This window comes from Euprymna scolopes, chromosome 25, assembly GCF_053919585.1.
Source record: "Euprymna scolopes isolate OS-2025 chromosome 25, ASM5391958v1, whole genome shotgun sequence".
In the NCBI taxonomy this organism is placed as follows: Eukaryota; Metazoa; Mollusca; class Cephalopoda; order Sepiida; family Sepiolidae; genus Euprymna; species Euprymna scolopes.
The window spans coordinates 62,662,551-62,686,204 of NC_136506.1; the positions used below are offsets into that span (position 1 = coordinate 62,662,551).

Genomic DNA, 23,654 nt, shown 5'->3' on the forward strand with positions numbered 1-23,654 from the left:
CTTGATTTGTTCTCAAATTAATCATTTCATTTTATTATATACATATTTTTCTCATTTTTATGAGTGGTTGTATGTAAGATATTGTAGCTTTGTTTATGGAAAATATTTTGACTACGTATATTTGTAAGTAAAGAAATGTTTTAATTGCACCAGAAAGTTACTGCTATTTTACAATTCTTTCATTTTTTTTTTTTCTGTTATTTCTAAAATAATTTCTGAAAATAGTGTTAGACCTCTAATGAAGATTATCTTGTAATCCATTTCCTGTCATATCAGTTATCTGGATGTTTTGAACTCAAACTAAAAAAATAATGCGGCCCGTTACTAAAATCTATATTTATGTACTAGCTAAAACAGCTAGTCTGCTAATAATGTAGGGTTCCATTATATAGTTGTTTTTTTTTTCTTAAATTTATTTAGTGTAAACATTAAATTAACTTTATTTTTTTTAATTGCAGAACAACTATCGATTATTTTGAGCTTTGCTTCGTTTGACAATTCATCATGTGTCACGAAATGGATTAAATTAATACATAGTTGTGAAAATAGAGTACGCCAATACCTTAAATTGTATTTGATTTATAAATGCCCAAAATTAATTTTGGAATAAACCAAATTTGTAATATAAAAATATTTTTCTGTGCTTTTAATTTAAATTTTGCTGCCTCTAAAAACAAACCAAACTCTCTATATAACCTGCGTATGTCATACAGATTTTTTCCTTTTGTTTTTCGAAGGGGGTGAGTCTGGAAAAGTGCCTAATTTTAAAATAGTTAATTAAAAAAGTAGAATTAAGACTGAATTTAATTTTTCAAATTTTATTTAAAAACAAAAAAATTTTTATAAAACATGACATCCACCTCTGGTTATTAGTTTTATTACAAGGGTTCTAGAAATAATGCAGCCTATCTTTTAATTCAAAAGGTTAGCGCTATGAAACGGAAGTTGTACCAATAATACAAGCAGCCTTTTGTGCACCAGAATTTATTTTTCTACAGAGTCACCACTATTCTGAATACACTTCTGCCAGCGATGAATGAGAGCCTCGATGCTGCAGTTGTAAAAGTCAACCCCGGCCAAGGTGGTCTGTTTTTCATGGTTGCAATTATGGCGTTATTGTCAAAAATGCTGCCTACGTAATGTCTTTTAGACATCCAAACAAGTGGAAGTCTGACCATGTTAGGTCGGGACTATACTGTAGGTGAGATAGCACCGTCCAGCTGAACTTTTTCACATATTCCGTGGTCTTCAAATTTCTGGCGTTGTTGTTGCAAATGGAATGTTTCCCTTTTCTCTGACCTTACATGGACAATCCAAGCCTTCAACATTGTCAACGTTTGACAGTCGAACCTGGTTCCAAGAAATCTAGGAAGATAACTCTTCTGTCTCAGAAGATGGTGCACATCACTTCACTCTCTCTGCATCTTGAACTTCTTTGTTAGGGAGTGTGAGTGATGCCATTCCATCGACTGCGGTTTGGACTTTGGCTAGTAGTGGTGACACAACACCTTGTCACTAGTTATGAAGTCCAAAAATCCTTCAGCATCATACTGGCTGACATTCCGTCGATGTTATATTAGAGCCTGCAGACTGGATTTCCAGTGTTTCTATGGACAATCAGACTAATGTGCAATGTTATTGAAATATAAAATATTTCGATAGAGAAAGAATTTTAGATAAATATTTGAAACCATAACAGATTTTAAAGTTGTAATAAAATATTTACCAGGTCAAATATTTTAAAGCCAGTTAAAATATTTATAATAAAGGATGTCAGCAAAACAATATTTAGTTAAAAATAACAAGGATGACCTTTGATGTAAGTCTTATGTAAACTGCAAAGAAATAGGTTTTTATAAATGCAGGTAAATATGCGTCGGTTAAAAGTTCAGTTCGAGCCACTGAAGATATTAACTCTGAAAAATTTTGTCTCTTGTGGTCCGGAAGCTTGAAGGGGTACATTTTTATCAAGCTGTAGAATCTGGGGAGACATTTGTAAACTCTGAGGGAAGTGAGAACACTGAAAATAAAACTATATAAAATATATCCTGTTATTTGGTGTTTTCTTCGGAGGGAAGTATTTTCATTTACAGAGCCAGAAGACTGAGGAAACAATCCAAAAGGTATGTCACTTTAGTCTGGTATGCCCAGCAGACAAGGGGGTTCATTTGTCTTGTTAAAGAACTGTCTCTCATGTTCATCACATTTGTGAACTATACGTATTTGAATGTACAAACACCCACACACATTCACGCAGGAGACAAACAGAAGTGTGAATTTTGTCCATGCATTCCGGAGACGACTTTGGTGTCTGTTTACACATCTATTAAACACCATATGTGCACACACAAACGGTGGCGGTATATTTGCACATACATTTCATTCACCACTATCCACTGATCAGCGCAGATGAGTTGTTTGACGAGCACGGACTAGATGCATTATGAGAATTATTGTCAAGTAATTGTCAACATCCTCTAGGCAATTGCATGTTTTTGGGTGAGATATTCTGTCAAGAAAAAGAAGCACGAAAGAAATTGAAAATATCTTTAACTTTATATTAGGCCACTCGAAATTTCATTTGTTTGTTGTGAGGGGGAGTGTCTCATTAAACAGAGGGCATGAACCACTTGAGTCATTCAAGGAATGATAGCTGGGACAATCCAGCAATTGGATCTTTGATGTTTATAGATAAGGTGGTCAATTTCAGGTTGGTCATTGATTTTGAGGATTGGCTGACCAGAATGAATGATACAGGAAATGGACATCTTGGATTTCCAGTCAAAAGTACATGTATCTCTGCCTATGGCCAGAGAGAAGTCAGTTGAGCTTTGGGCAATTGGTTGGATCTGTGTGCCTCTGTAAACAAGGTAAAGGATTGTGTTGATGTCGTCAGGCAAAATCTTGTTTTGCAAGTCTGCTGTTCAACCTAATAAAACGAATACCATCATAATCTCCAAAGAAAAATAAATCTTGTTGATTGTTTTTAAACTGGAGCTATTTGGAGGGAAAATTCTCTGTTGTAGCATTGAACTTTGACAACAACTTTGGAGTGAAATGCTGACAGCCTTCGCAGTTAGCACACACAAGTGAAATGATGACACCCTTCGCAGTTAGCACACACACAACCGTGTTAGTAATATTTCTTGTTTAGAATCACAAAATCATACATTTGATTTTTACCTTCTAAATGTTAATCCAAGCAAGGGAATGACTTTCTGTTCATTAGTTGAATAGCTTCAAACATACAATCAAGGGTCACAATATGTTGAACAAGGCGGCCATTTTAATGGTTTAAAGAAAAATACCCCATGACCCTTTAAAAGTGAGAGTTGAAGTACTTTAAAACTTGCATCAAATAGAAAGCCATGCAAAATAAGTCTAATCGCAGTTGCACACAAATGATAATCAGTCAACTTTTTAAAAAAGATTCCAAACTTTAAAAATGAATGATTAACTTGAAAGCTAACTGTTTTTTTATATTATTGAACTTTATTAAGTATTAAAAAAAAGAAAGTTTCACTGAAAAAGTAATGTTATGATTCCGTTTTGGAATTTTTTAGATGAGGATTGATTATTTGGATTATTCAGATTACTGTTTTCATCTCACAATGTTTCAACTGATAAAATGTCTAACTTTTGGTGTGTCTTGTGAATCTACAAAATTTGGAACAATCATTTAATTCACAGGTGTAGATTAGTAAATAGAAAACATAATTACATCAACTATAATATTTTCTACACAACAAATGTTAATACTGTATGATCATAATCGGTATTGCTTCATTGTTATTTTAAATATATAATTAAATTTCGTTTTCGAATTAATCAAAATAAGTGGATTTTAATTTTTTAAAACTATAAAATAATGTGATGTAAAGTCCAGTTTCATTATAAATAGAATTGTGCTTTTATTTTTTATTTAAAAATATATATATTTTTTTAAGTTATTCATTATGATAGCCCTATTTTTTGTGTCTTGCTTGCTTCAAAATGTGTTATTTTCCAATGCAAAGGTTTTTTTATATGAATATCACAGATCATCTGTCAGTTGGTAGATTTTAGCAAAGAACCCACGTAAGATCATGATGAACCCTTTCATTAACAAATGTCTTTTTGTTGGATATCGGTAAAATTTCACATCTAAAATTTTAAAATGCCTCGTCTACAAAGATTTTTTCACTGATTTAGGACAGAATAGCCGTCAGAACTTTGATCTTTGAAAATGCCAGATGTAAAACAAAAGCTTTTTTTTTTTTTTTTTTAATTATTGTATAAAAAAAATTGCTCATTTTGTATTAAAAATTTTTTTCTTGTACGAGTAATTGTGCACAGTAAAACTGGCACAAGTGGGGAAAATGTTGCAAAGCAAGAACAGAAAAGACAAACAACAGAACCCAGAATTAGAAATGTATGTTATAAATTTAGATATTACTAGCATGGGTGCCCTGGTGTCTGGAGGTGTGGGTTGAAAAAAAAAAAAGTGGTAGTAGGAATGCAGGTTCGAACCCGTACGGGGTAAAAAACGTGACGTCTTTGCTGTTATGACCACCGCCAAACTGGAATGACGTAGATTTAAATTAAGGCTAGACAATCGAAAAGAGGGGATGACTTCCGAAAATATCGGTGAAAAAAGCGATTCCCCCCCCTCTTCCTGTAGAAAAGTGCCCAGTTGAGGGTGAAGAAATTAATGTTTTTAGCCGATTTTTCGGTATTTGTTGTCTGAAGGGTCAAGCTTCAAAACGATACTGATCTTGTGAAAATTCATCACCTCTGTCGAAAGTTTTAGGTAGACATGCAAACATACATACATACATACATATATTTATACATTGGTAGCTCAAATTTTCGACCCAAACCGATTAAAGAATCTTGCCCTATCTCTGAATACCCTTTATGTAAAATTTCAAATGTTTAGACCAGAAATTGAGTAATTTGATAGACCGCAGAGGTCAAATTTTTTAACTTTGACCCCTTAACATTTGTTTTGGGCTAAAATCAAGTTAAGTTAGATCCATGTCCAAGGAACCTATATCTAAAATTTCAATTGTTTATACCCAAAATTGGCGAAGGAGTTTGGTAGAGTTCTCAAAGGTCAAATTGTTGAACTTTGACTCTTAACAGCCAAATTTCTGGCCGAAAACAGATTACAAAGATTTTCCCAAATCTTAGTACCCTGTATATCAAATTTCGAGTCTGTAGACTGAAAATTGAGTTATTGCATAGGGAAATGTACACAGACAGACAGATAGACACTTTCACTTTTATAGATATATAGACTTTGTAGATGAGGCATTTTAAAATATAAAAATGTTTGTTTCATCAGTTTGGGAAATTTTTAACTTAAAAATATTTAACATAAAAGGCACATGTCATTAATATCATTGGAATACTAATTTTATTCTTTTCATCCACATACAATTGTTTTAAAAATTAGTCCATAAATAAAAATGTGGCTTAAATATATTAGATGTGAAATTTTACTGATATCCAATAAGACATTATCAGTTGTTAATGAAAGTGTTCTTCATGATCTTACATGGTTAGCTGTGTAAGAGACCAGCATAATCCTATGTGGAAGATCACTCATTTTCTGATCAGATAGCATTGGAATGACATGTAACCATTTTTTTTTTTTTTTTTTTTTTTTTTTAATGGTGGGGTACTATTTGGACCCAGGGCCTGGGGTGGCAGTGCTACGGTTAAAAATTTTATCCAGCCTTATTTTTTAATTTAAAATTTTTTATTTTTTTTTATTTTTGCTTTCCATTATACTAGCGGGGGTACCCGGCATTGTCCGGGTGTTTGGAGGTGTGTGGGGGTGGGGTAGATTAAAACAACCCTATAAAACGTTGGCCGGTTGTTTGGAGGTGTAAAAGAAAAAATAGTTTTAGTAGAAAGGTAGGCTTGAACCCGAACCTTTGATGCGGAGGTGGAAAGGAAATGGAAAAAAAAACCCCTGTGACCTAACCATCTCAACCACGGGAACTGATAAATTGATAAGTGTGTTAAGTTGACGTTTATAAACCGAAATTAGCAGGTGCGACAATGTCAAGTTGTGATGTTTGACCTAGTTTTGCGCTGGAAGCCAGTTTCCGTTTTACCCGCTACGCGGTGATCAAAAATATCTCAAAAATAGCTTGTAAAAGTCGGGAAAATTAAAGTGAAGTAAAAAAAAAAAAAACTAACGTATGGCAAACGAATGATGTCAAATGTAAAAATCGAAAAAAGAAAACAGAAAAACGAACGTTAAAACCAAAAAAAAAATGAATAATGGCTTAAATAAGCCTGTTTCGATATTAAAATTTAAAAAATCGGTGGGTACCCGGATGTTTTTGGGTGTGTTTGTACGGGCGGAGGTGGAGTTTGTTAATGAAAACCTTAGAATAAGCGAAGTAAAAAAAAACAAAAAAAAAACAGAAAAACAGAAAAACAAACGTTACGTGAAAAATGGCTTAAATAACACTGGTTTAATATTTAAATTCAAAAAATCGAAAAAAAAGACATCTCACACCACTATTCGAACTTCGAACCCAAAACGTTTAGATAATGAAACCAACGCACTAGCCAACTGAGCTAATACGACATATATGAAATTTAGTTCTTCAACTATTTAAAGTAAATCAGGTCATGACGTCATCTGACGCATGCGTAGAACCGGTCGTTATCACGAGATGACGGTTTTTATTGACCCCCCCCCCTCCCTGTAGAAAATTGTCGATTTCGGAGTGAAAAAATGAACGTTTTTGGCCAATTTTTCGATATTTTTCGGGCGAAGGATGGAGCTTCAATATGATACCGAGATTGTGAATTTTTGTTGTGTCTGTCGAAAGTTTTTAGCAGACATACAAACATTATAATAATTTGGGCGTCAACAATTGTATAATAAAATCTACCAACACTACTTGTCTTTTAGTGAAATACACTAAAATTTTAAGAATTTATTACTTTGCAGATTTACTCCTAAAATTTGTCTATTTAAAGAAAGTCTTTTCCTGGTGGTGTGATTGAAATATTGAAACTTGTAAAGGAGATGGATATCTATATAATATAATAATAATAGAATATAGTAATAACAATAATAGTGTAATATAACTGTAATTAAAGTTGAAGTCATTATGGTTTTTCTTTCTGAATATATCGGCTATCAGAAAACTGTCAACCTTGACCTCAACCCAACTCGATACTGACAATATTGCACCCATCAATATATATAGCACAATAATGTATCATGTTAGATGGGAAGCTTAAGAACTTCAGGTTGGCTTATCAAATGCTTTGTTTTAGTTGAGTTCATTTATTTTATTTATCTGCATGGTGCTAGGCTTTTCAATATTTCCTACACAAATATTTTTAATTAACATCCATTATTAAACACTGGAAACAGCTGTTGCTCTCATCAAACACCTGTTCAGCTCCACAACTTCTAGCCTTACTGAATAGTAAGCTTACCATTCTACATACATATATATATATATATATATATATATATATATATATATATATATATATATAACAATTTTGTATCCTGTTGGGCAATATTAACAGCTATTTATTCTACTTTGGTTTCATTTAAAATTTGTAAATTGACATTCTTCTTGCATAATTAGAAATCAGTCTTTATTTTAATATTATACTTATAGATAATATAGAAGTGAAAAACAAATTATTTTGTCATCTAATTTTTATGTTTGGTGTGTACATGCAGTAATGTAGATTAGATGGCAATACTGTAAAAAAAAAATGGTTTCTCCAAATGCTCACAAGAATATTTATAAATATGAGAGATGGTCAAAGCAATATAGTAAGAGATGATAGAAATACAGAGATAGCTAAGTGAAGGATAGGTAACGTGTTCAGATAATTGTAAATTACAGTTAATTAGAATGATTAAAACAAAAAATTTCAAAAGGTAAGGTTTATTTTAACATATGCATTGTGACTAAAGTAATTAAATTAAATGTATATTTTGTTTCATTAATTAAATTAAATGTATATTTTGTTCCATTAATTAAATTAAATGCATATTTTGTTTCATCTTGTTGAAGGCCTGAAACCTATAGCAGTTACCAATGAAGATTGTTTATAAATCCCACTACCACCTCTAACTAACAAATATAATAAAAATCAAGTGAGGTGAAAAATTCTAAAGGAAGTTTAGAGTTAGGCTTGTGTGTACTGGTAGATGTATCATTGAAGAAAAGCTAGAGTTCCTGGCTCTGGAAATGATCAACTCTCCAAGGAATTTAACTAGTTATTTATTGTTTCTATTAACCAAGAGAAAAGATCAATGTTGCTTTGACTGCCACATCACCATTGTGACCATCTTTTGCAACTAGATATCAACAACTTCAGAAGGAAAAAAATCAAATAATGTGAGGATAAGAGAATACTATCCTAAATGGCAAAGACTTGGTTTAAGTTGCAACCTATTTTTTAACATGAATATAATTGTATGTTGCTCTGTTCTTTAATTGTCATATGGTAAGGTCTGCAAATATTTTGTCTCTCCACTTCCATACACTAAAATATATATATATATATATATATATATACCCCCCCCCCTCAAAAAAAAAAAAAAACTATGGCTTTGATGGATGGGAGACTAAAACTTGCTATGGTTTCAAATGATCTGAAATAACAGCAAGGGGAGATTTGATTCCAAATATTTCTCATATGTTATATCTCTCTTCTTTTCAAATAGGGTACGATTATGAATATCTCCAGTATCAAATAACCCTTATACACTGACATTTACTTAATGTATGAAAGCCAAAGAGGGGAGATATAACATATGAGAAATATTTGGAATCAAGTCTCCCCTTGCTGTTATTTAAAATCATTTGAAACCATAGCAAGTTTTAGTCTTCCTTCCATCAAAGCCAGAGGTTTTGGGGGAAATATCAGATATTTTGTAATTCATATGTAAAATTAGGAAAACAAATGACTGATTGAAACATTTTATGGTTGTAAAAAAAAAAAAAAAAAAAAAAAAAAAAAAAAGTGGCAAAAATAGGCTTTGGATGATTCCCTTAATGTGATCTTTAGGGCAAATATCCCATAATCTACTACACAATTCAGGTCATTACCTTTCCAACGAATCTTCATTTGTTAAAAGTCGCTGAGATTTGAAACTTATAAAATTGACAAAAAAAAAAAGTGGTGTGTAGATATCTATCTATCCAAATTGAATATTGAAATGCTCATATCTTTGGTTCTATGGGACGAAACTACATGAAAATCTGCAGAGTTTTTAAAGATTATAATACTAGTCTATGGTTAAAATTTTTATGACAATTGGTAAAAAGAAAAAAGCTATTTTCAAAACCAATAAAACATTTGTATACAGTGTCTTGCAGGTCAGATTCAGTTTTGCTGCTTCAGTGGTCTCCCCTGTCGCCTTTGCCAGGCCACTAATAATTTGTATCTGAAATTGACTTGTCATGACATTTGTAATATGCCTAATCGCTGAAAAATGATGCCATTGCTGAAATTCTAGCAAACAAGATCTGTCAAACAATGTCTATAATGAATGAAAGCATTTAAAAAAAAAAAAAAACCCTTCAAAACTTGCATTGAAAAAGAGAAAAATAAGAAACATGATTTATACTGAAACTGAATTTATTTTAATATTTAAAAAAAAAAAAAAAGTTATGAAACCTTCTGTAAATAAATATTTTTTTTTTTCATGGATTTTAAAAAACTAAAACTAAATAATTCAACATTGAAGAAAAATTGTAAAAAAAAAAGAAAAAAAACTCATTGAAAAAATGATTTGAAAACAGACGCCGTTTTAACTTAAAGTTCATGTGTTAATTAATAATCAAATACACTTAATAAATCTAACTCTCCACAGTATTTTCCCGGCAAAAATACTTCCTTTTAATTTCACGAGTCCAAAAATAATTAAAATAAGTAAAATAATTTATCTTTTGGACTAGTTTTATGAATCCCTCGATAATTTCTGTGAGAATTGAAAAAAATAAATAAATAATATATATATATATCTATATATATCTTTGTAATAGTCAGTACTATAGATTTGTCACCGTTGGACTTCATCTATGACGTTAGCAACTCATGTGATTTTTTTAGTGGCGAAGCCTACTATTATGAAAACTACGTCTGAGCACATTGAAAAAGAAGTACAAGAATTAAAAAAAAAAAAAAAAATTCGTTTTTTTTTTTTTTTATGAGTTTTTGCGATATAAGATAAAATTTTTAAAAATTGTCATCACAGAAAACTTATTGATCCCGTATCACATTACAGGCTTCTCAGGTATTATTTCCTTTAGTTGTGTGTCTGATTGGTGTGCACATTGGCGATTTTTAAGCAAAGATTGATTTCTGTTGAATCGTTGGAGTTGTACATTCTATTTTTTTGCTTCTGGCTCCATTTGAGAGGAGAGCATACTTTTTTAGCCAATCGAACCACAAACTAATCACTACGCAAGAGATTGTATGTAAATACAAAATAAAATGGATCTGTCATGTAACTGCTATGGAGTTATTGTCGAGATGAATGTTGGTTTTATATGAAACCAGGTATGGGCAGATTGGTATGACAGAAAATGGTTATGAAAAAATCAAGGAAAACGTAAAAAAAATGAAGGAAAGCATCGTCCAGATATTCACTGAAAGGGAACACAACGTACTGGAATCTTGGAGAGACTTGTTGTCACTCACATTTAAGAGAAAACCAACATTTGAAAACACAGTGGTAAACAACTGTTGTGAGAATGCAAAGTAATCTGCAATTGTAATTGAAAGAAGTGAAGACTAATGAAAACGTGAGGTGAATAAAATATAAGCTAAAATGAAAACACCATTAACAGATCCATCAGGTTGACAAGAAAAAGTTCTTGCAGTTTTTAACTTTTAAATTTAGATGAACACATCTCGGATCAAACAGATTTATTAATCGAAATAAGCATTAGAATGAACACATTTTGCCAACGCAAAACAAGTGTATTTATGCCAGTAATGTAAAAATCTGGCGTCTTGGTGGCGATAAAGTTACTGAAGGCATTTTTGATATCGCTTAGGTTTTTGAAGTGTTTCTTACACAGAAAGTTGTTGAGATGCTTGGAAATGTGGTAGTCAGTAGGTGAGAGGTCTGAAGAGTATGGCGGATGAGGCTGAGTTTCGTAGACTAATTTGTTCAACTTCTGCAGGGTCAGTTCAGCGATTTAGCAGGCATTGTTGACTAATGTTCGGTGTTGTTTGTTGAAGTTTCTGATGTATTTCATCCATTTGTTGACAGGTACTTTTCTGCCATGAAGGTTTCACCTGCATTCAAAAAAACTAACGGATGAGATCGGTCGTAGACCACCAAACAGTCAGCATGACCTGTTTTGTTGCAACTTTGACTTCAGGAAGTGTTGTGGAGCTTCGTCTGCATCTAACCACTGAGCTGAGTGTCGCCAGTTGTCAGAAAGAACTCACTTTTCATCGCAAGTCACAACCCGGTCGAGAAAAGGGTCGTTCTTGGTGCATAAAAGAAGGGAAGATGACACTTCATAACGGCGTTTCTTTTGGTGGTCGTTCAATTCGTGAGGCACTCATGTATTAAATCGTTTTTTGTCTTTCTAATCTCTCTCAATTGGCTGGAAATCGTATACGTTACATCTTATTCAGAAACAAATTCTCAAACATTTCTGCGTGCATTGGCTTCAACTAAGGCTCTTAATTGATCGTTGTCAACATCCGATGCCCGACCACTACACTCATCATCTTCAAGACTCTCGTTGCTGCCACAAATTTTTTTAAACCATTATTTTGCTGTACGTTAAGCAGTGGTTTCTCGGCTAAACACTTTGTTGATATTGTGAACTGCAATACCATTTTTCGGCCTACCTTGAATTGAAATAAGAAAATTGTGCAAAGTTGCTTTTTTTTCCGTCTTCTATTCAACATTCTGAAAAGAAGACAATTGTTTTAAAATGATTGTAATTTAAACGATTGGATAGAGAGAAAAACATTCTTAAAAATGATATATAATGTAAAGATATAATGAAAATTTATTTGAAAATACATCATTTGAAATTAAAATTCTGCAAGAACTTTCCTTTCAACCTAATATTACAATATGGAGATATAGTATCTGTCTGTCTTTAGCTGAAACTATTCTATTAATTCTATATCAAAAGGCATAACTAGATTAGTACTATCTTTTAATGCTTCATCCAGTTTACAATACTATTTTATACGAATCTATCATCTTTTTAAGGGGGAGGGGGAGTAATGTAGTATTTGTTCTGTCCTCTAATGCATTACCTCCTCCTGTGGGGTTTAATATTTTTGTTTCTCTTGATACCATCCTGTCAAGCATTACCTCCTCTTTTTAGGGAGGAGGGAGTAGTGAAGTATCTGTTTTGTTATCATGAAACCGTCTTCCTGGGCATTACCTCTACCTTTGAGAGAAAGTAGTTTAGTAAATGCTCTTCATACCATTCTATTAAGCTAACAAAAATGCAACAAGATGGAGCTTATTTTTGCTAGTAGAAAATACTGGATATAGTAAGCCAAAAAGAACTGAAAATAATGAAAGAAAGGATTTTATTTGTTTTCACTCGTATTTAAGGAAGATTGATTCCTTTAAAGTTTCGTTCATTTTCACAGAATCCGGGCTCAACAGAAATGTCATCAACTGCAATGTCCCCATACGAATCAGTTCCAATCTCAGCCGTCAAAATTAACTGAAATAAAATAAACGAATCAATCAAACCTATAAATGTGTATTCATTTATTTTGTTTGAAATTTTATAGAATCACTTCTGTCTCGAATCTGGTGTTTTTTATTTTTATTTTTTGGTTAGGAGAAAAACAATTACATTTTGGTGATTACATGTAACAACTCTGAAAAACTTGGCAGAAAAACTCCTCCCTTAATTCTACTATTAACCCTAAGTTCAAGTTTCAAAACTTTTTACGAAAAAATGATCAGTTATTATTTGAAAGAAAAACACACACACAAATTTTCTTTTAGAAAATTGCTTTTTTTGTTCTTTGTTTTAATTTTTAGCTGGCTTAAGTTAGCTTTTTAGAGTTCCGCTAACAAAAGATACTAATATTGTAAACGATAATAATTTTTAAGACTTTCAATATTTATTTACAAAATATGTCAATGTCTATTTTACAACATATAATAATAAGCTTGGCCTTTCATATAATTTTTTCTTACTCACCTAATAAATAGTAAATATGATTTTTTTTTTTTCGTTTTGGAATCAAGGTGACATTGATATTTTTAGCTTTGCTTATGACTTTTTGAAAACCTGTAGCAGTCACATATGTTGATGCACTATTTTCTGTTGATGTATATAGACAGTTACTGCTGGGTAATCGACCAATAAGATGTCGGAGTAAATAATACAATTTGTTGGACTTTGTACAGCACTTACACAAGTTTTTCACCGACCCCATCCCCTGTAAATGGCAATCGCTTGTGCATTTATTCTTTGCCAATTAAATGAATGAATTTTTTACCCTGAGTTCGACTTTGACAAAAAGACACAAGGATCCAACATGGCTAGGGCTGCATGCACATGGACTTAATGTAATACACACATACACATGGACTTAATGTAATACACACATACACATTTTAAGGAGTAGATAGGCACTGTCTATCGCCCGGCTTCCATAATCCTTCTTTGCCGATTAGCCAGGCATATAGGTCGAATCACAGGACTTCAACAGAAACTCTCAGTGATCGATCTTGTCCCTGACTAGGGCAATGAACGCCATTTTCTCCACTCCCGACACATCCCATCCCTTTAAACTGGGCACTTGGAAGTGCTTGAATGCCGTAATGCCAGTGCAAGTAGATTTGGTTGACCATCGTCTGAAGGGTTGAGGGTACAAGATTGACAGTTCGTGGCTGCTGTTCCCGACTGGTAGTACAGGAGCCCTAACTCTTTGGTAGTGCTTAGAGCGGCTGCTCCATCAACAGTTGAATAATATCAGGATGTTTGTAGTGCCATGTCGCGCATGGAAAGGGACCCTGCACTCATCCCCGATGGGCCTTCCTGAGACCACAATCCTAGTAGATGGAAGGTCAACTGATGGTCTTGTGTTGCATGTTTGCTATAGTGCATAACCACTTGTTCAGCACCCCTACCTAAACTGAAACTCTTAAAAATAATGACAGTACAATCAAAAGTTATGCTTAAACCAGGACAAAACTCAAACAAAACTAATTTGCCTCCTCCCTTGAGGCTTGCATTTATGAACATCCATGGGCTTAGAAATAATTTAGATGATGTTGAAGAATTTCTCCTAACAAACACCCCGGATATCTTAGCACTAAGTTAGACTAACCTACACTCCTCTATCCCCTCTAACTACTTTAAGATGCCCGGATATCTCCCACTCTGCCGTAAGGACTCTGACAGACATATGCACGGGCTTGGAGTATATATTCGGAACACCCTCCCCTTGACTAGAGAAACAAAACTAGAATCGGACGATCAAGCCTTTATGTGCTTTAGACTTAACATGCAGCATAACATTACTTTTATTTTCTCTACCGCTCTCCCTCGACCCAGGACTGTCCCCTCATAAACAAAATCTCTGACAGCATAGATACAGCACTTTCCCTCGATACTAGCGCACAAGTGCATGTGTTTGGTGACTTCAATGTCCACCACAGCAACTGGCTTGGATTTTCTACTCACACAGATGCAGCTGGTACCACAACACGTAACTTCTCTATATCTCATTCCCTATCACAGATGGTTACGTTTCCAACCCGTTTCCCAGACCAACAAGAACAACACGCTTCACTTCTAGATCTGTTTCTGACCACAGTACCCGATGATTGTGTAATGAATGCCCACAGCCCACTTGGGAACGCTGATCATGCAGTGATAATGGTTGAAATTGCCCTAAACTCTAGAGCCAAAACCGAAGAGCCATTGCTCAAAACAACGAAATATTATAAAAAGGCTGACTGGGAAGCCAATCAGGGATCTCATCAGAGACTCCCCATGGCGAAATATCTTTTCACTTCCTGCTGAACAGTGTGCCAAGGAGACCACTGAATGGTTCAAAATGGCAATTGAAGCACATTTCCCCGCGCGGAAATTTTATAGCAAGCCCCAACGGTTTACTTCTATTTGTGCAGCTGCCATTGCACAAAGGCAACATGCATACCACAGATTTAACCGACATAAGTCCTGTTCAAACAGGCAAAAGTACATAGAAGCCAGAAATAACTGTAAGAAAGAAATAGCGACAGCTGAGAGAGAATTAACTGAAACTACCAAAAAACGCATCGAAGCACAGAAATTAGGAAACCGTGACTTCTGGAAAATCTACAACAGTGTAGTAAATAATGGGCAATCAACTATTCCCCACTATCCAACAATCATGAGCTTGTTTGCTCAGCAACCGAGGAGGCTAACATGCTTGCCAGTCGGTCTGCCTCCAACTCCACATTAGACCCTGCTAACCACCCCCTCTTTGACTTTCCTTTGCGGACAGACGCCACACTAGACGATCTGAAAATCACCCCTACTCACGTGCATGCTATCATAAGAAATGTTGACAATGCAAAAGCATGTGGACCTGATCTCATCCCGGCTGTGCTCTTAAAAAAATGCTCCGCCGAAGTAGCTCCAGTTCTCTCCAAACTTTTCAACAAATGCCTTAATGAATCTTGCTTTCCTGCCTGCTGGAAAACTGCTTCTGTGGTACCATCTTTTGCATCTCTCTGCCTGTTCTACAAATACTTTAATGGTGAATGCTCTGACGAACTGCAAGCACTTGTACCCCCTCGACATAAATACCCCCGACAGACCCGACAAGCAGCTAAATCCCACCCTTTTATAGTAGAGATCCCTAGATGTAAGAGAGTCTTCCACTCCAGTAGTTTCTTCCCCAGAACCGCTAGACTTTGGAACTCCCTTCCGGGACCCTGCTTCCCCAACTGTACTGACATGCAGAAGTTCAAGTGTAACGTGAACTGACATCTTACTGCCCAACTCCCTACATAGTACCCCTGTAGCTTATGTCCCTGATAGTAGCCCCCTACATCAAAGTGGCAATGTGCGTTGTTTGGGGTGAAAATGTTATAAAAAAATAAAAAATAAAAAAACATCTACTTAATGTAATGCACACATACACAACCTGATTTCTCACCTGTTCCCATATATGAACTTGTTCCCTTTCCTTACAAACAAGACATTTTCCTCCCATCCTCCATAAATGAACTCTTCTCTATTCGCTTCTAATGAAAAACTTATTCAACATCACATGAACTTTCTAATCTTTTTGTCTTCATTCACAATTATGAACGCATTTCATTTGTTAACACCATTCTTTTTCATTCCATTTTATTTATAGTGAAACAAAGATGAATCAATAAAGTTGTTTTAAAACGTTAGAATAAGATTTTGTCTTTCTATTCGAACATTCATTATAATAAGAACTATGGCATCTTAGATTTCCATGACAGCATAGTATTCACATTCTTTATTTCAGAACTTTACACCAATTATAATACTATTGTCTGTTATGAACATATGACAAATTGAAACCATCTATGAGGATTGATTATTTGGATTATTTGGATAACCGTTCTCATCTTGGATGTTATTCTCACAATGCAAGGACCCATGGCGCAATGAATAAAAGTGCTAAGTAAATCAGTTTTATCCTCAACACGAGTGATACAAAGGATACAATTGGAAATTACTTAAGACTTTTACTTGATTATGGTTGATGAAACAAAAAAGCAAGCGAACCCTATTGATTGAATAAAAGTTTCATTTGAAATTTTGTACAGATTCACGAGTTTCTTTAGAAAGAAGTTCAGACGTTACATCAGCTAAAGTTCAGACGTTACATCAGGTAAAACGTTGTGAGAAAAACATCCAAGATGAAAACAATAATCAATATCAATAAGAAGTTTTTGTTTTTCAACATTCAAAAAAATGCTAAAAACGCAATTTGACCTCTATTTCAAAACGATACTTTTGTCATCATGAAAATCTAACCAAAATGCTCACCTTAAATGATGTCTTCGCTTGATATTCAAATTGTCCATGTTTCCAATCGTCTCCTTGGTGCCCTTTCTTTTCGATCAACACATCATGGTCGTTTGTCATTGTTGACTGTGCTTGAAGTTGCAAGGAACCCACAGTATAGCCCGCCATGTGATAATGAAGCTGGATGCAATAATAGTTGGCCGGTAACGTTGGGGACCACAAACGGCAAATTTGTTGTGAGTGACCATCAGCTTCAGCATAAAGATAGTAACCTGGTTGAAAGATGAAAATGTTTGAAGTAGCAGAAGCAGTTGATGTTATCTTTATATATTGAATGAAATCTCGAATCAACGTTTTCTTTCAGCCAACAAGGAAGCAAGCAAGATTTACTCTGAATTTCAGTACGATAAAAACCAAAACATACAGCTTTTCCCCCTCTTTTTTTCTGGGGTTTCTTCCACAGTCAATATACATGAATATGGCTGACAAAAAAAAAAAAGCTTTGACAAAAGGTATTGAGGATGGCAGATATAATGGAATACTTTCATGCACACTCGTTTCCATGCTTATCCCATTTACATATATGGCAATAGCCAAAATGAACACATACATCCAATTTTCTCTTGCAGAAATACATTCTTTCAGAAGAATGTTCCTTGGACATTTTGACCACTCCATTTTTACCAACTCTTCATTTTTTATCTTAACAAGTTGTCGAATAAATTAATTATTTTTAGTATAAACGTCACCATTCTTTCTGTTTATAATGTCATGTCTTCAACAAAAGCAATATAATAATTGCATTTAAGTTTGAACCGAGTTAGAATCCTTGCCGATCTGTTGTCATTTATGCATCAATACTATTAAAAACACACAAAAACACAATTTCTACCAATTTATTAGTAAAAATAGCAACTTGTGTTCAATTAATTGTATACATTGACTGCTGTAAATAGTTATTATTACAAAGCATTAGATTTGAGTGCATAAAAATAATGTTAAAAACGGTAATTTTCACATAATGTTAGATTAAGTTGAAAAGTAGAAAATTCCATTTGAAACGTGAAAATTAGAGTTACATGTCAGGGTATGTCATAAGAACAAAAACGGTGAATGACATGTGACAGACAAGCTGATAAAATCTTTCTCTTGTTTCTCGACCATGGAAGAGAGTGGTTGTATTTATGAGAGATTAGTTGTGTGAAAACCCATGTAGAGGGAAATACAATAACAAAAAAACAAAAAAGTCCACGCAGTCAAAAGTATTAATTTTTATAAGACTGCAAAATGAAGTATTGCCTATGAATAAGAGTTCAGAGTCCAAGAAACGTTTTTGTAGCTGAGATTTTGGTACAAATATAATTTAACATTTGCTTATTATTCCACCATTTCGAAACATGAATTTATATTTCGTAGGTGCACTCTACTTAACTAAACCAAACTGTACTTAACTAAACCAAACTGTACTAAACTAAATTAAACTGTACTAAACTAAATTAAACTGTACTGATTAGGTGTTTCTTTTTCTTTTTTGAAATATGAATGTTTTCTCATTAGCATAAGCGTATCCAAAAGTTTCAGTTTCATCTAACGAAAGCATATGTGTGTGTGTTTCACTGGCCATATAGTAATTTGTGAATGTCTCTTGTCATGTATGCTGAGGGTCATTCTCCTCGTTGAGGCTGCGTAGGATAATGTAGTACGCGTATGTGTTTCTAGAAGAACAGAAAAAAAGATAGAAAAACGCTGTTTGGGTTTTTATACCATGCGTAAAAATTTGGAAGTTTATATCTCTTGTGATTTGATTGGTTAAAAGTACTGGTCTAATCAATAGTCGCTATGTAAAAACAACATTAAATTCCGATGCTGCTTCTAACACACACACACACACACACACACACACACACACACACACACACACACACACACACATATATACTGGTACTAGCACGCCAACTCATGTTGCCTGGTCGTAAAATGCACTTAAATATTATATTTTAATTTATTCAGATTCCATATTTATTATTATAGAGTCAATTCTCTAGTGATTATTATATTGTACCCTATATATAAAGTAGTGATTTCAAAAGTTTTAAAAAACAATATGACTTGGGTGCCATCAACTAGAATTGAAACCAAAACATTTAATTATCAGATAAGTATTGTATTCAAACACTTATGTATTAGTTACGACATTGAATCCGACGATTCTTCATGGTACAAGTGTGCATGCGTCTTATCTAGACTTAAATGTGATTATATATATATATATATATATAGAGTTCATTCGCCCCTTTGGAAGGTCTTGTTTTTAATCCTCCAAGGAGACTAGCCGCCCTCCTCACCAAACAAGTCTGGTGGGGGAACCAGTTTAGTCGCCGGTGACCCGATCATGAGGCAGGTAGTACTGGGTTACATCGTACCAGTAGCATATCACATGACCTGGGTCAACGGCCAACTAGCACCATGTATATTTGTGTGTGTATATGTGTATTGGGGTAGAGAGGACTCCCGTAAGCCGTGGTGAAGGCAACCTTTCTAGGAGAAGCAAATCTCTGATTTAAAAAAACCATAAAGCGGAAGACCAGTACCCGCATTAAACTGGTCTGCAGTTTAATTTGTTGCTGGCTATCTTGCTCTTGCATGTTGCTGGATCTCAACATTTTGAACCGAGAGAGAGACTTAGCTGTCGTACAAAGCTAAGACTCTTTAACATCATATTTGTATAGATACTCCCTCAGACATTTGGGCTCATGGATTTTAAATGTCTGAGGGAGTGGCACTCGTCTGACAAGACGTTTGCAATCATATATATATATATATATATATATATATATATATATATATAGACACAAGATTCAAGCAAGCAAAACATGCGGACGGTCCACAGAGTTTTATAATTATTAATATATATATATATGTGTGTGTGTGTGTGTGTGTGTGTGCAACAAAAAGAAAACTCTGAAAGCATTGTTCAATTCCAAATGCTCGTGTTCTGTCATCATTAGTACATTTCACAAAAGCTATTATTAAAAAGAAAAAGAAAACAACAATAAACAACAATAAATAAAAAGAAGAAAGATAACGAACTACTGCTACGTGTAATCTACACAACAAGACTTCCGCGGCTTATGTATTGAGCGCATGTCAAGATTATCAGCTGAGATCTTAGAATTGTTCCATTCTACCTTGTGTTTTGGTATTAAATAATCCAAAAGTGGTTTTTATCCCGTTGAACAGACAAACCATACTTAATTTGTGTCTGGCAGAGTCAAAAACTATGTTGATACAAAAACCAACTACATTTGACAAGAACAAGCGGTCATCAACCTAAGCGATACAATTCACTGGTAAACAATTTTAACTTTTAAATGGATGGAAGTTTTAAAATTAGGATGTTATATGATTCTTTGTTGTTAAAACTTTGAAGAAGGCAAAAAAAAAAAAAAAGAAAAAAAAAAGAAGATTTCCGCATAAATAATAGTAGGACTTGTATCCGGGAAAATTAATGAAAAAAAAAAAAAAAAAAAAAAAAAAACTCCTACTTGCAGTTCTTTCTTTCCTTCTTTTGTTTTTGAGAGACTTGTTTGCTTGGTCATTGTTTGTGTGCTGTTGTAAAGGGGGAGTCTTTGTTTTTAATTTGCAATTTATAACTAAATCGCAACTTTTTGAAAATCAAATTAGTTCACCCGAGAAAACCCAGAAATAAATTGACTGCAAAAATCGATTTCATCAAAAATGTCCAGATTATGACCATGATATAAAAATGTCCAGATTATGACCATGATATAAAAATTTGTAAATAGAATTATGCCATCTTAAAGTGAAGACAATCATTGAACTTGCAAACGATAGAAATGAATAGTTAATTAATTAGATGTCCTTTTGCAAAGCAAATTAGTTTATCTTACGACTTGTTCAATTGTAGGCACATGATCAGTATTTTAATAATGATTCTTGTGTGAAGTTGAAATCTCATTGTTACAGCGGTAAATAGCGCAGCTTTTAAAGTATAAAGATGAGTTTCGTAAAATAAATGAAATAAAAAAGAAAAGGAAAATTAGATAATTTTAATGGATGAAACCTGTTGAATAACGAAAACAATGTAGACACTGTAGATTGTAACGAATGAGCATGATGAGCTATCCCTTTTCTGTGTTCGTTCGTTGTACTCTTTCTTCCATTTACATTTCTTCCATTTACATTTCTTTCATTTACATTTCTTTCATTTACATTTCTTTCATAGCATTTTTGGCGTTGAATTTTTTCATAGCGATGCGATTCAAATGACTGCTAAAAAGCAAATGGCTTTATTTACTGCTATTTTTCTTTGTCCGCTTTGTTGAGATTCGCTCTTTTCATCAAATCGGGTTGTGTGAACTCAAAATATTTTCCAACCAATAAGAATCGTATCAAACGACAAAAATAACAAAATTCTGTGTAAAATTAACCAACCTTACAAGGCCAACTGAAATCAGAGTTCTTCCATGACGTGATGCGCTTCCCGACATTAACAATGTCCATCCTAAAAGATTGGGGTGTCACACGCTGAAATTTCTGATGCTATATCTCCAGTGAACCCAACCACCCAGAAGGTAAACACACACACACACACACACACACACACACACACACACACACACACACACACACACACACACACACACACACACACACACACACACACACACACACACACATATACATACATACAACTGAATTTTCTGACGCTTTTGTCTACTGTTGTACTTTTGTACTGTATTGAAGAACTTTAAAACTTCTCAATAGACTTTGGCCTTTCAAAGTATATTTTACATCTGTTTCATTCGCCAATTAAACTATATGTATATTGATTATTAGTCCTGTTCTTGTCTTTTTCAAATGCCAAAATACACTGCCTGTAGCCAAGAATGGCACTAAAGCACACCTCATCTTAGGTAAATAAACGAACATTTGACATTAGAAATTATAGAATTATTAAAAATTGTTTGGAAAAAACTCAGTAATAATAAAGATAAGGACTGTTTTAAACTTTCGATAGATATTAAACCAAGAGAAAAGGAGTGTAGCTAAAAAGGAATTGCAATGAGTATCTTTGTTATTAAAAACACTAAAAACAAAACAAAAAAACAAAACAAAAAAAAAACAAAACGGCACTAACTGAGTACGCCTTACCAAGTCCGTTTGTGTTGTCCCCGCTTGGACCTGTAAAAGCTGTAGCTGTTGATCCTCGATGGACTTTCCAGTCGAAGTCATCATTCTTATCCTGATTCCAGTCGCATGTTTCACCATTTTCAAAATCGCAATCCCATCTTGTTCGTCCTTATTAAAGAAAAACGAAAACCATTTACCATGAATTATAATTAAATGTTTTCTTTTCACCAATTGTCTATTCACTGTATACCATTAATTGCATAAAAGTCATTTATAGCGAAAATCAAATTGTGAGAGACTGAAAATTTTCGCAAAGATACACATACATTGGTTTATACAAGTTCTAAGTTTGCATTGTGCAAAATTAGTTCGTATTCTTGGAAGCCACGCATTAGTATTAATCACCAGGAACGCAGAAGAGAGGAATGTTTCTATATGATTAACAGTGGAGTTGTTTCTATGGATGGCGTTTCTTGTGGGTGGAATATATAAATTGTTTTATTTTGGCTTGTATGATATTATTAATGTTGAACACATATATTGTGTGTGTTTTCTCCATGTATAAATTATATACTAAATTCTTTTCTTCGAATATATAAATATTAGTTGTCGCGACTTTTATTTTTGTTTCGTATGACTTTTAAAGCTTGACGATTTTTATAAATTGCTTACATGTTTTAGAAAACATTGTTTAAACCGGTGATTAACTTAGATTAAATCTATGTATCTATAAAAGTGAAATTGTCTGCCTGTGTGTATATGTGTGTGTGTGTGTCTGTGTGTACATTTTCCTACCAAATTACTCTGTCAATTTTCAGTCTACAGTCGTGAGATTTGGCATAAGGGAAATTGAGATTTGGGAAAATCTTTTTAATCGGGTTTCGGCCAGAAATTTGGCTGTCAAGGGGTCAAAAGTCCAACGATTTGACCTTTGAAAACTCTACCAAACTCCTCCGCCATTTTTCGGTCTAAACACTTGAAGTTTTAAATATAGGTTACTTGGACATGGATCAAACGTTTTAATTTGATTTGAGCCCAAAACAATAAATGTTGGGGTTAAAGTTAAAAAAATTGACTTCTGCGGTCTCTATCAAATTACTCAGCCAATTAGGTCTAAACATTTGAAATTTTACATAAAGGGTATTCAGACATCTGGTAAGCCTTTTAATCGGTTTTTGACCGAACATTTGGCTGCCAAGGGGTCAAAGTTCAAAAGATTTGATCTTTGTGGTCTCTAGCAAACTATTCAGCTAATTTGGGTCTAAACATTTGCAATTTTACATAAAGGGTATTCAGACATGCAACAAGCTTTTTAATCAGTTTTTGGGCGAAAATTTAGCTGCCAAAAAGTCAAAGTTGAAAGAGTTGATCTATGCAGACTCTACCAAACTCTTCCGCCATTTGGGTCTAAACACTTGAAATTTTAGATGTAGGTTACCTGGACATGTGTAACCAAGTTATGGGGTTGATATGCCGTTATAGAGAAAGAGCCAAAAGAACGAAAAAATA

At 33.8% G+C, this 23,654-nt stretch overlaps 1 protein-coding gene across 1 annotated transcript in view; it reads right to left on the reverse strand.

Annotated features, from left to right (window-relative positions):
* Positions 1-12,578: 12,578 nt before the first annotated feature.
* Positions 12,579-23,654, reverse strand: part of LOC145247213 (meprin A subunit alpha-like) — a 38,709-nt gene continuing 27,633 nt past the window's right edge. The window contains exons 10-12 of the mRNA XM_080108841.1: positions 22,167-22,313; positions 17,013-17,263; positions 12,579-12,698 (exon numbers count right to left, since the gene is read on the reverse strand). Coding sequence (XP_079964967.1) covers positions 12,579-12,698; positions 17,013-17,263; positions 22,167-22,313 — 518 coding nt within the window. The remainder of the gene's footprint in view (positions 12,699-17,012; positions 17,264-22,166; positions 22,314-23,654) is intronic.